Here is a 12,518-nt window from a genome sequence, read left to right on the forward strand (position 1 = left end):
TGTTTGGGTTTCATGCCGTGTGACCACAAGGAACTTGAACTTTCCTTTTGGGTGTTCTTATGTGTACCTTTACAAGTGCTTATCCACTTTTGTTCTTCCTACCTACCATTTAATATTATAGTTATCTCTTTTTTTTGCATTTTTAAAAATTCAAAATCTAATCCAAAACGAAATATTCTTTATTTTTTTCCGTAAAAATTTATAAAATTTAAAAAACGAATAAATTATTTTAATTTCAAATATAACTTAAGTATATCCTGACAAGTTATTTCAACAACAAATACACAAATATCTCGTTTTTTTCGTTTTCAACCCCAAACACAAATATAGTTACTTGTATTACACGTATGATTAAAATTATATCGAAAAATGAGAGTTGTGTGACCTTTTTTAAACTCTAATTAAAGAGTTTGATGCCTCTAAATCTGCTTGCAGAGTGATACATTTACTTCATCAATTGCCCATCAATCCAGCAAGAGTTAATGGAATGGTGCATATGCATGTCGTAAATGGTGTATTATTTTTTCTTTTTTGTCAAATTTGGCCCACCAGAATTGGAGAAAAGATTTAGATCCAATGCTACCGACAGATTGGGGTCATATAAATATCAAGATATAAAAGAACATCATCCTAGAATAGTAAAAGCATAAATAATAATAATAATAACTCACAGACGATTTATTGAAAATGCTCAAATAAAATATACAATTAAAAAAATTAATTGTTCATAAACCAAGTGATAATTTATTTCTATATACACACTAAAGTTACACATTTCACACCAATGATCATCTTAATGCAGTTGACAACAGAAAATGACCCTTGAACCGTCGAAAACGCATCACTCAGGCTTGGAGAAACTGACTTTTTTACACCTGTGTTGGAGGGGGAGGGGGAGAAAAAAAAATATAACAAAAGAACAAACGCATGACAATTTAAGTGAATACTCCCTACAAGATAATTCTAACTTATCTGGGAACAGAACTTGTCACATGACTATCTCTGGCTTCAAAATGCTAGACTTGATCTCTTTGTGAGGCAGAACCACGCCGCCGTTGCTGTAAATTTCATCGCATACATGGACATCTTCTCCGAGGATAGTCATGTTCTCTACACGAGCCCATTGCCCAATGGTGGAGTGCCATCCGATGATGCTGCTGGATATGCAGGCGTGCTTCTTGACGCGGACTCCACGCATGACTGTGCAGCGGGAGAGTCTGACTCCAGACTCAACCACACATCCTGGGCCGATTGCCACATCGGGTCCAATCAAACATCCTTCTCCAATCTTAGCACTCTCATGAACCAAAACATTTCCCACAATGTGTGGACCAGTGGCCAACTTAGTTGAAGCTTTCTTTCGCAGGGAGTCTAGATAAAGTCTTAGGCCAGTAATGTAATCCCTTGGCTGACCAATGTCCATCCAAAACCCTGGTAGGACCATTGCATACAGCTTCTTCTCTGCAGCAATCTTTGGGAAGACCTCCTTCTCGATTGAAGTGGGTCTCAGTTCAATTCTATCAAGAACAGAAGGGTTCAGCAGATAAATTCCAGCATTAATTTTGTTCCCAACAAACAATTTGGGTTTTTCAACAAATTTGTCGACTTGCCCTGTTGATTCTTCCATAACAACCACACCGTATTTTGATGGCTCATCCACCTACATAATTTAGACTGAAGTATTAGAATGCCTTCAAAGGAAATACACTGAAATTGAAAATAAAGAAAACTTTAGAACTGAATTATTACCTTGGTTACCATTATGGAAGCTTCTCCTCCATGGGCTTTGTGGAATTCAATCATTTCTTTGAATGGGTACTCACTGATAACATCACTGTTAAGCACAAAAAATGGCTTACCGGAACCATCAATGAGCTTGTCCCTAGCCAAAGCAAGAGGACCAGCTGTGCCGAGTGGCTCAGTCTCTTGAGAGCATGAGATCTTGATCCCAACTTTAGCTTCAAATTCCTTCAAGAAGTTCAACATTACCTGCAAAATCAAGTGGCCATTGGTCAGCCAATAAGCACTTAAGCAACTAACCTTTAAGACCACTGTTTCAATTTTACACATCCTACACAAGGAAACACCTCACATACCTCAGGTTGGTAGTTAATAGCCAAAACAACTTCAATTACACCAACAGCCTTGAGAGCCTCAATCTGTAAAATATTGTAAGATACATCAGTCCACAAAATCAACAAGCTTATCTTGAGAAAACAACAAAGAGAAACCACTAAACTTAAAAGGAAAATTTCCAAGTATCAGATGTATAATAAAGGCCATTCTGCAGAAATATACCTGATGCAGGATCATGGGTTTGTTAGCAAATTCAACAAGCGGCTTAGGAACACTAAGGGTCAATGGCCTCAATCGTGTTCCAAATCCTCCAACAAGAATAAGTGCCTTCATTGTGATACACCTTCTGCTTCACCTGTAGATGGTACAGTCAGTATCTTGAGCAGCAACCAAACATCAGACTAAAATAAGAAAGCAACCTAAGATATGCTTCCCAAATGAATCCTTACAGACACTTCTACCTATACATGACAAGAAAAGAGAGATTGACCACTACAGGAATCTATATTGACATTTGTAGATCTAAAAGTGATGAGCAAATCAGAACCGATGAGTATGAATTCAAGAGTGACACAAATTCACCACATGCAAAGAGAAGAAAACCACACAAATCTAAAGCCAAGCACAAGAGAAAAGAACAAAACATTCAAACACGCGTCCTGCACCTAAAAAAAAAAAGCTAAAACCTAAAAAGCACCACTAAAAATCCATCCAAAAATGGTTTAGATGATATTGTGACACAAATTCCAGCAATACCACAGGCTGTTATCTTTAATGAGAACGACAAATCCATTCACATGGAACCGAAAGCAAAATCCAGCTGCTGTGTAACCCCTGCTTCAAGTAATGACAGATGGTTTAAGCTACTTTATCTTTCCTCTTTTCTTTTTCATTTCAAGGGAAAAGACTAGTTTTTAACTGATTTAATTGTCAAGCGAATTTCCTTTCTTGCTTCCACTCTCCAATAGAGGCATGGAAAACAGGGAATTGCCACGAAAATAACGCCTAAAAGGATTAAAAAAATTAACACAAGTTTCTAACTAGAAGCAATTGAATTGAAAAATTCCAAGTAAGCGAAATGAAAACTTAGCAAGAAAAACATATTCAGCTGAGTCAGTCTTGATCTGGCAACGCGGGAATTCTTGACCTTTGCAAAGTATTTGACAACAAACATAGCAAAAAGAAAACGGCATTAAGCCATTAATAACAAAAACTTTAGTAGAATTCTAAACCACCATTAAAATCATGATTAAACATAATAAATTTAACTTAGATTTGTCGCTAAACGAGAAATGAAATCAATTGAATTAACTTGGATTCCTTTTTCTTCTTCTTAGAAAGATTTTACGCGCGATTTACTGTGTAAAAAATCAGATCTAACAATAATATAACAATACAAATCAAATTAAACCTCAAAATTCTCACAAAAAAAAAAACGTAAAAGCAATTGAAATATAGTAGGACGCGAACGCCGAATGACATTTTCAACTCCATTGAGACATATTCAAACTAAACTATTAGGAACCGCGAGAACAGACACCGTACAGAGCTCGGAAGGACCATAATTCAGCTATTACCTTTAAGCCTTAACAGATCCAAACCCGAACTGAGTTCAAACTGGAAACTCGAGCCCGATTCGAGGGGCAAATATAAAATGAGCGGGGAAACGAGTCGACTCGGACGAGTTTGGCTGGCTTTTTTTTTTTGTTTTTTAGTAACGGTTTTTTTTTTTCGTCGGGAGCTGAGCTGGCAACTGAGGAAAAAGGGGGGCGGTGTTTTAAGAGAAAGTAGAGCGGTATTTATACAAGCGAGAAAGAGATGAGATATAACTAACGTGAAATATTTGGCGGATTCGAAATTAAATATTAAATTTAATTTTGGAATTTCTTTTCTTTTAGCGACGGAACGGAAATACTAGGGGATGTTTCGAGGTGGTTTCGGGTTGTTGGACGGGTAACTGCTCCCGGGTTGTGGATAAAAAGGTACGGTCCGGAATTTTGTTGACGAAAGTGTTGCAGAGAAAACGATGGTAACGAAAAAAGGAAAGTGATGATTGACTTTCATTATGTTAACTCTCACAGTAAAATGGACCTTAGCAAATTGGAAATTAAGTTTTTATTTAGATTTTATATTTGATACATTATTTATCATATAAATTTTATATGTTGTAGTAAATTAAATATTATATAAAAATAAATATTCATAATTATAAAAATAATATCCATGCACATTTACAAGTGTTTATAATTTCTTTTATTTAACCTTCTTAGTATACGAGGCTATATTCCGTAATTGAGTACTTTTTATCAATTTTTTACATTTTTTATAATTTTAATTTAAAAGAAAATAATTATTTTTGATTAATTTAATTTATGATATAAAAGCAAGTGGTATCATTTATCCTCCATTAAATAGCATACGTGACCATGTATAAATGATAATAATGTTTAGTACAATTAAGCTTTGACTTAAATTATATTGAAAATATATCCGAACATTTAATTCAGTAATTGATAATTGATTTTAAGTAAAATATTAAATTTAAACTTTATATTTAAAAAAAAATTAAACACATGAGGTTTGCAATATTCAAAAAATAATAATAATAAATATTATATCATATTAATGAAATTTGAGTGTTATTGTCGAAACCCGAGGTTGTAAATTGTGAATAATTTTTTTTATATTTTATAAATTCAAAAAAGGTGCCATTTTCTATAATTTTATTAATGTTCTCTTCTTTCTTTTTCTATTTTTTTCCCTTTATGAACACTTTATTAGTGTTCCATTACTAGGAAATGTGTATTAAATGTCAAGTTGGTGTAGATTAAATTAAGGATTGCCGACCGTAACAGTATTACCGTATGTAGATTCCTATCTACGTTTGTAATTAACTTTGTTGCGTTTTAATACTACATAAATAAATCAATTAATAAATTAAATAAATATAAAAGGAATAGTTCAATTCTCAAGCTTGCCATTCTGGAATTTGTCAAAAAAAGGTCTTCAAGTCAATTAATTTATTACCACATTGTTACGAGCTAACCTAATGAGTAAAATATAACAAAGGAAATCATTAATTAGTTAATTAATTAAAATAAAAAAAATTGAGAAGGTTTGAATCCTAGATCCATGTCAATCTGATTCCACATACATAATTTGACTCTTCAGCGGAAACCAAGAATCACGGCTCAGCATCCGCAAGCAACAGAGCCCACCCCACGGGACTCAGCACACCAAATCCGTGGGCATTAATTTAAATTAAAGCACTAATTATATATTTTTAATCTTAAAAGTTGTCTGAAAATTCTTAGTCGAAGTTTCGGTTCTAGGGAAAGGGCACATGCACATATGATAATATACCTAATTGCCAGGAAGTCAGAATTTTATATTCGGAGACAAAAATAATATTTATAAATCAATCATATTAAAATATAATATTTGTAAAATTAAAATTATAAAAATAAAATAAAATTTTAAAATTTTAAAATTTTTGAAGAAATGAAAACCGTTAACCGCCTTTGGATTTGGTATTTGCCTTGGACAAATTTAGCAAGTTAGAAAAGGAATGGCTATTGGCTAAAGGAATTGGGCGGCCAAGCATTTCCAAGTTATGTTACAGCTTTATTTAAAGCTAAAGAAACCATAGCTTACTTCTAGGTCTCTTCCATGGGCAAATTGGTTGATGGGGTTGATGCTTTCAGGATCAGAAACATGACCAGGTCAAGCTAACTGGGATTGAATGGAAAAAGACCAAACATTTTAGAGTTGTGACCCATTTGACTCATTAATTTTGTTTTTGGTAAATATTCTTTCCATTTTTAAATATTTATATTTTTTTAATATTTATAATTATTACGTATTCTATTTTAAAATTAATAATTTTATAAGAATAGAAATGCTCAATAGTTTTGAATATGTAAAATTAAAAATCATGAAAAATAAATCTGTAATATGAAAAAAAATAAGATCATTAGGTGGTTAAAAACGAAAAAGATACTTGATTTGGGACATTTAAAACATGAGAGATTAATAAAAAATAAAAAATAAAAAAACAGAGAGAGTATTTCATTTCACTTAATAAATAATTAGATTTTGAATTGAAATTATTAAGATAGTGAAAATATGCACATGTTTTCTGCTAAAATCGAAAATAAAACCAAAAATACTAGTAAATTAAAGTACTAAATTAGTGTATATATATATATATGTATATATAATATTGTAGCCCCAAATATTATTAGTTGTAGAATTAATATTTGTGCCAATCTTCAAAAGAAATATTTTGTTTAAAAAAAAAAGAGTTGAAATATATTTACTACATATACGTACTAATTCAAGTAAGTTTTATAGTAATGTCTAAAAAAGGAAAAAAAAGAAAAGAGAAAATTCCATGCGTGTTAGATTTGTGTACTGCCACCGACATGTTTAGACCAAAGACAGCTCGAACCAATTCACTTCCCAATGATAGCTTTATTTACTAAAGCAGTTTCCCACGTGTGTATTTTTAAGTATCATGTACGGTTTGTTGCTGCCATATGCTTTCGGCTTGCTCCAGAACAAGTCTTTGCTTATTGCAGCAGCAACAGTTTAGATCCAATGGATCATTTATATTGTAAGCCTTTTTTTGAGAGGTTATTTCCTGTTCCTATTTTATATTTTTTTTAACATGAAATATTAGGGATCATTTCGATTTGTTTAAGTAGGATTAAGATATTTGTTATCCGAAATTGATTATAAATAATTTTTTTAATATTTGTTATCATTATTATTAAATTATTTATTTTAATTTATAAAATATCAAAATATATAATTTACTTTGAATTTATTAATTTAATTTTTACTAATAAAATACATAAAAATATCAAATTTTATATTTTATATCAAATTTGGATTGGGCTTGGAAGACATTATTAACCAAGTTCGGATAGATTATGAATATTAGATTTTATAATCAAGTTCTAATATGGATATATCAAAATTAACAAAGACCTATCCTAACCGTATCTCTAAAATATCAAAATTATGAAGCATGTTGTAAAACCCATTATAGAGAAAAAAAATTAAATAAATGGCCATTCCTTTCAATTTCCAAATTATGGCAAATGATTTTGGCATGCATGCACTTAGCTAAGACTACTACTTCAAATTGAGAATGACTTTGTGCTGTTTTGACTAGCAAAATGGGGTTTTAGTTTTATGCTTGTAGCTATCATATGAAGGTAAGCTAAATAAATCAGTTGGGGAAACACAAATTTGGAATAAACCCAATTTGGACTGATATTGAACAAAATGCCCAAATCCCATTGCATTCCAACAAGTATTGTTGTAGAATAAGCCTTTCAGGCTTAATTTTTCCATCATTACTTACTTTCAAGGTATCTTTAACAAGGATAGACCACCTAATTTTCTATGTTTGAGTTGAATAAAAATTTATAATAATGGAAATGGTTTTTTTAAACTAATTAAGTAGGATGCAACAAAGCAACCACCAACATCTAATTTCAAACAAAAATGATGGTCTGGGAAACATCTTAGTATCATTATTATTCAATATCTGCCTTGTCTCGGGCCTCCTTATCACTCTGTTGGTGAGTTAAGACTTGTGTAATGTCGACCTCATAAAAGAATGCCTTTAAAAAAAAAGTATCTATGTATATATTCTAAGTGTAAAATGAAATAATTCTAAAATAATAATAATCTAATCAACAATAATTATCACTAATTACCATTTACTACATATCAACGGTTGGCTACTCCTTATTGAATGTAGTATCTAATTTATCATCGATGATTATTGATATTGTATAACGATTGATTTTTTGATGATCATATGATTAGAGTTTGAAATTCGATTAATAGGTGTTTTAAAATTTGTTAAATTATTTTTTAAAAAATATTTATTGCACTGTTTTGATTAAATTTGAAAAATAATATCAAATGTATAAATTTTTTTTTATAAATATTACCTTAACCAATATTGATAAACACAATTAATTTATATCATAAAATGAACAATTGATCAACACGAGTAATTCGTTCTATGTTTCGGCTCATGGACTCGAAGCGAGATTGAGAGCCCCGTAAAGCTCTCGTGTTGGGCCCCAAGAGATCTTGTAAAAGCCTTGAAGGAAGCTAAGTTGAGACTTGAGAGGCCCGTATGGAATGGGCCTCAAGAGAGGCTTGAATCACATAAACAAGGAATCCAGCTTCCTGTTCTTCCTCATTTAAAAAGAAAAATATTAAAAATTTAGTTCTATTCTTTTTTTTAATAAAAAATAATATATTTTTTTAAAAATATATTAATTGAATTCAGTTAATTTGAATATTTATGGACTTCATTTTGGATTTGGTTTCAGTTTTGAGACAACATAAACGGTGTCGTTTTTACCTCGGCATTTAACTATAAAAGCAAGCCAAGGCTAGGCACGGCAACAACAAAACCCTCTTTCAACTCCCTTACTTCTCTTACCATAAAACCAAACCTCGACAGCCACCTACGCCATCTCGAGTTCTCTCCATCCTTACCTATAATGGCGATCGACCAAACCGACCCGAACCCTAACCAATCTAAACCGAGCAAGCTCCGATGGGGAGAGTTAGAGGAAGACGACGATCTGGACTTCTTATTACCGCCCAAGGAAGTAATCGGACCGGACGAAAACGGGATCAAAAAAGTGATTGAGTACAAGTTCAACGAGGAAGGCAATAAGGTAAAAATAACGACGACGACCCGAGTTCGAAAGCTGGCCAAGGCTCGGTTGAACAAACGCGCTTTGGAAAGAAGGAATTGGGAGAAGTTTGGCGATGCGGTGCGTGAAGATGTTGGGAGTAGACTCACTATGGTTTCCACTGAAGAGATCCTTCTTGAACGACCTAGAGCCCCTGGTTCGATTCTCATTACCCTTTTTTTATCTTTTGAGATATGATGAAAATTGAATAAAATCAGTTTGAAATTTTAGATTAGGATGATTGATTTTTTCTTGTTTAAGTTTGATTTCTGTTTGTTTTGTTTTAGAAGCGACAAGCAAAAAGTTGCAATGGTAATTTTATTGGGTAAAGGAATTAGTGATTTTATCTTTCTATGGAACAATTATGTTAGAATTGGTGTTGAGCAAATTATGTTCTTGAAGAATTAGGAACTAAATCGATTATATTTTTTTCCATATATTTTGTTTTGGAGAATGTTCAAAGCGATTAATATATGGGGCTTGATTTGATTCATTTGGTTATGGTGGTCAATTAGCCAATCACATATTGGCCTTGCGGCTGTTGATTTGTGTGAATGGTCAGTAAGCCACCGATAGTAACCCTTTGTTGGTGGCCTTTTTTCATCGTGAAATATAGCTCCTTTTCACTTCTGGGCCATTAACTACATTCATCGAGTGCAAACTTTGAGTTGTACTTCCCCACTCTCCCTATCTCACCATAGTTTTGTTTAATCTGTTGGTTTTCTATTGTAATGCTTGCATATTTTGTTTGTGTTTTTATGTTTCATTTGAACATGGTGGCTAGGTTTTGCCAATCAAGTATTAGCCAAATGCCGGTTGTTTCATGTGGAATGGTCATGAGGCCACCAATAGCAACTCTGCATTGATGGCATTCAATTGTTAAATTGTGAAACCTAGAATTTGGTTTTATTCTGAGGCCATTAACAATATTCAAGAAACATGTGTTTTCAGCATAGACCATGAAGGTTTTGCTGTGTCATGTGCCCTCTATGACATGCTGATCTGCAAGTTTGCTTGTATCTATGATTGCATGTGTGTATCTCTGACATATGCAGACAGTTATCTTGGCTGAAAGAGGTTCATATTTTAAATAGTTGTAAATTATGTTGTAAACTTTCATTTTTTCGGTTTTAGGTTTTTGTCTCTTGTTCGGACTTTTAATGTGAAAAACTTTTGAAATATGGAACTGTTTACAGGTACCAAACCGGAAGAAATAAAGGTAGCTGGTGACAGCTTGGCTCAGCTTAGCAAAGGAGGTGCTGTTCTCATGGTGTGCAGGGCATGTGGTAAGAAAGGTGATCACTGGACTTCCAAATGTCCTTACAAGGATCTTGCTGCCCCTGTTGAAACCTTTGTTGATAAACCTGCTGCATCTGAGACCTCTATGGCTGCTTCTGGAGCTGGAAAGGGAGCCTATGTCCCGCCAAGCATGAGAGCAGGTGCAGAGAGAACTGGTGGATCTGATATGAGGCGTAGGAATGATGAAAACTCTGTTAGGGTAACGAATTTATCTGAGGATACCAGGGAACCTGACTTGCAGGAGCTTTTCCGCACATTTGGTCCCGTGACTCGTGTCTATGTTGCTATGGATCAGAAGACAGGCACAAGTAGAGGATTTGGTTTTGTCAACTTTGTAAACAGGGAGGATGCTCAAAGAGCTATTAACAAGCTCAATGGATATGGTTATGACAATCTCATCCTGCGAGTCGAGTGGGCAACCCCAAGATCAAACTAAAAACATGATCTTCATGGCATTTAGCTTTTCCCAAACATTGTCTTCAGTGGCAAATTCAATGCCAGATTTGCCAGTTTTTGACTTTTTTTTTTTTTTTTACATGCTGTGATGTGATACTTGAGAGTTTATTTATTTGAGTTGAATTCTTGGGCCCTAATTTGATTGGGAAGTTAAAGGAATGTCTTCAGTTTCAAATTCAATGCCAGATTTGCCAGTTTTTGACATTTTTTTTTTTTATATATTCTGTGATATGATACCCGAGATTTTATTTTTTTAAGTTGAATTTTCATTAAATGAGCTTTACCTTTCACTGGAGGGAGAAAAATACATCTCAGAGGGACATGAAAACAAGCTGCCTTCTATTTAACTGGTTGCATATGGGATCAAAGCATGGATCCCCTGTTACAATTTACATGACGAGCTTCATTACATTGCAACCACGAAAGCCTGCAGCAAAATCTCCTAAGCCTAAAAAATCAACCAAGGCTTATGGAAAAGACACATTTACTAGTAATAATCTCCACTCGTTATGTCAATTCCACGCTTCAGTTGTCTGCTTTTAGCAATCAACAGCATGCAATGCATTGCTCAACCCCTTGGACCAAGTTGCTTGGTTTTGAGGCCTCTGCTGAGCCCAAGAAAGTCTTTGGTTTTTGGGCTTCGATTTCTTGCTAATGGAAACCAAGTTAGTTTAAAGGCCACAATGAGATCAAAAGGGAAACCCTAAAAGCTTTCCATACATCTTTCTTCGACAATCTGCTTAAACAGACAAAGCAGCTGTTACCGTTCATCTTTGGTTTTGTTCCTTGATCGAAAAGTTTTCCTTTTGTTTTGTTTAGTTTCTGGGTTTCAAGTCACATGCTTTGATACTTTTTGCTTATGTGAACGGTTAGTATCCCACCAACATCAGCGTTTTTTAGTTTTGGCTTTTCAATTTGTGAAACTGAAACTCTGGGTTTTCACTCCTTAAGGCCGTACATGAAAATATTTTAAAACAAGTCTTTGATAATAATGGGTTTTATTTTGTCTATGAGCTTTGACGCCATAGCTTTTTCTTACCTTTTCTGCACTTCTTCCACTTTGGAAGCCATTGGCTTCCGGGGGAAGTTTCTTTCTCGTTTTTGAATGTGGAACACTGCGGTCCATCATTCAAAATTCTCTCTTGTTTTTCAATATGGAATAATGCAAGAATTTGAATTTTTTTTTAAAAAAAAATTTGGCCGGCCACCACCCCGGCCGTGGCTAATGTTGGTCACTCAAGGGCTCGTTTTGGGTACGGTATTGATGAGCCACCGGTCAGACCCACGGCGACGTTTGGCTCTCATATTGAATTAACGGGCACCTAGCCCAAGCCTGTCTATGGAGGCCGGACCATGCGACTGACATGTTGAACCGGACCAACACCAAGCCCAGTGCCCCCGGTGGGGCTGCGCTTAGACGCCGTCTAAGCCATGTGTCTCGGGGGCGAACGGGAGGAGAAGATTATTTTATTTTATATCGGTTACTTGGCTCAAGACTTAGCGATGTGGGATTTTGCGGGTACTTGCGGTTGAATAAACGGGTTTCGGAGAGAAGGAATTGGTAAGGTTTGGTGATATTGGTTCCGTTGTCATTACATTTTTATAATTCTTTTTTATATATTTCTTTAGATTTGATTAAATTGAATAAAATTTAGATTAGAATGATTGGATTTTTCCTCAAGTTCGGTTAGCATTAATTAATGTTAAACAAAACTGACATGATGATGAAGTTGAAATCAGCACTGTTGTATCAACGGCGATTTCCAATGAAAGGAACACTCCCATGTCATCCATTTACCTTGTTTCGATCGAAAAATTCAAGTTGTATACGTTGAAAGCAAAGACTCCATTATGACTAGAAACACATGGAGTTTAACTGGTTCCTGTGATGCATTCTGTCTTTGGTGGCATCAAAATGTTGAAGCACCTGCTCCTTTGAAACCTACTCATTGCAGA

At 34.1% G+C, this 12,518-nt stretch overlaps 2 protein-coding genes across 3 annotated transcripts; one reads left to right on the forward strand and one right to left on the reverse strand.

Annotated features, from left to right (window-relative positions):
- Nucleotides 1-721: 721 nt before the first annotated feature.
- On the reverse strand, nt 722-4,118 carry LOC18586025 (mannose-1-phosphate guanylyltransferase 1). Of its 2 annotated transcripts, none has more exons than XM_007009150.3 (5): nt 3,667-4,118; nt 2,299-2,431; nt 2,097-2,159; nt 1,750-1,989; nt 722-1,660 (listed from the first exon to the last, which is right to left on the reverse strand). In XM_007009150.3, exons 2-5 carry the CDS (start codon nt 2,407-2,409, stop codon nt 989-991), a joined length of 1,086 nt encoding a protein of 361 aa, XP_007009212.1. In that variant the 5' UTR covers nt 2,410-2,431; nt 3,667-4,118; the 3' UTR covers nt 722-988. The 2 variants fall into 2 exon arrangements, with proteins under 2 accessions (XP_007009212.1, XP_007009211.1); XM_007009149.3 differs by having other exon boundaries at nt 3,654-4,117.
- A 4,392-nt stretch (nt 4,119-8,510) lies between these two features.
- LOC18586027 (uncharacterized) lies at nt 8,511-10,742 on the forward strand. The gene is made up of 2 exons (XM_007009155.3): nt 8,511-8,964; nt 10,004-10,742. The coding sequence occupies exons 1-2, from the start codon at nt 8,610-8,612 to the stop codon at nt 10,540-10,542; spliced, it is 894 nt and encodes a 297-aa protein (XP_007009217.2). The 5' UTR covers nt 8,511-8,609; the 3' UTR covers nt 10,543-10,742.
- The last annotated feature ends 1,776 nt before the right edge of the window (nt 10,743-12,518 follow it).

Source organism: Theobroma cacao, chromosome 10 (genome assembly GCF_053813885.1).
Source record: "Theobroma cacao isolate CCN51 chromosome 10, ASM5381388v1, whole genome shotgun sequence".
Taxonomy (NCBI): Eukaryota; Viridiplantae; Streptophyta; class Magnoliopsida; order Malvales; family Malvaceae; genus Theobroma; species Theobroma cacao.

Coding starts and splice junctions, on each gene's coding strand:
- LOC18586025 (XM_007009150.3), bottom strand. CDS start 2,409: ATGAAGGCACTTATTCTTGTTGGAGGATTTGGAACACGATTGAGGCCA. Junction 1,990..2,096: donor CTATTAACTACCAACCTGAG/GTATGTGAGGTG, acceptor TTGATTTTGCAG/GTAATGTTGAACTTCTTGAA. Junction 1,661..1,749: donor CTTCCATAATGGTAACCAAG/GTAATAATTCAG, acceptor TAAATTATGTAG/GTGGATGAGCCATCAAAATA.
- LOC18586027 (XM_007009155.3), top strand. CDS start 8,610: ATGGCGATCGACCAAACCGACCCGAACCCTAACCAATCTAAACCGAGC. Junction 8,965..10,003: donor TGAACGACCTAGAGCCCCTG/GTTCGATTCTCA, acceptor AACTGTTTACAG/GTACCAAACCGGAAGAAATA.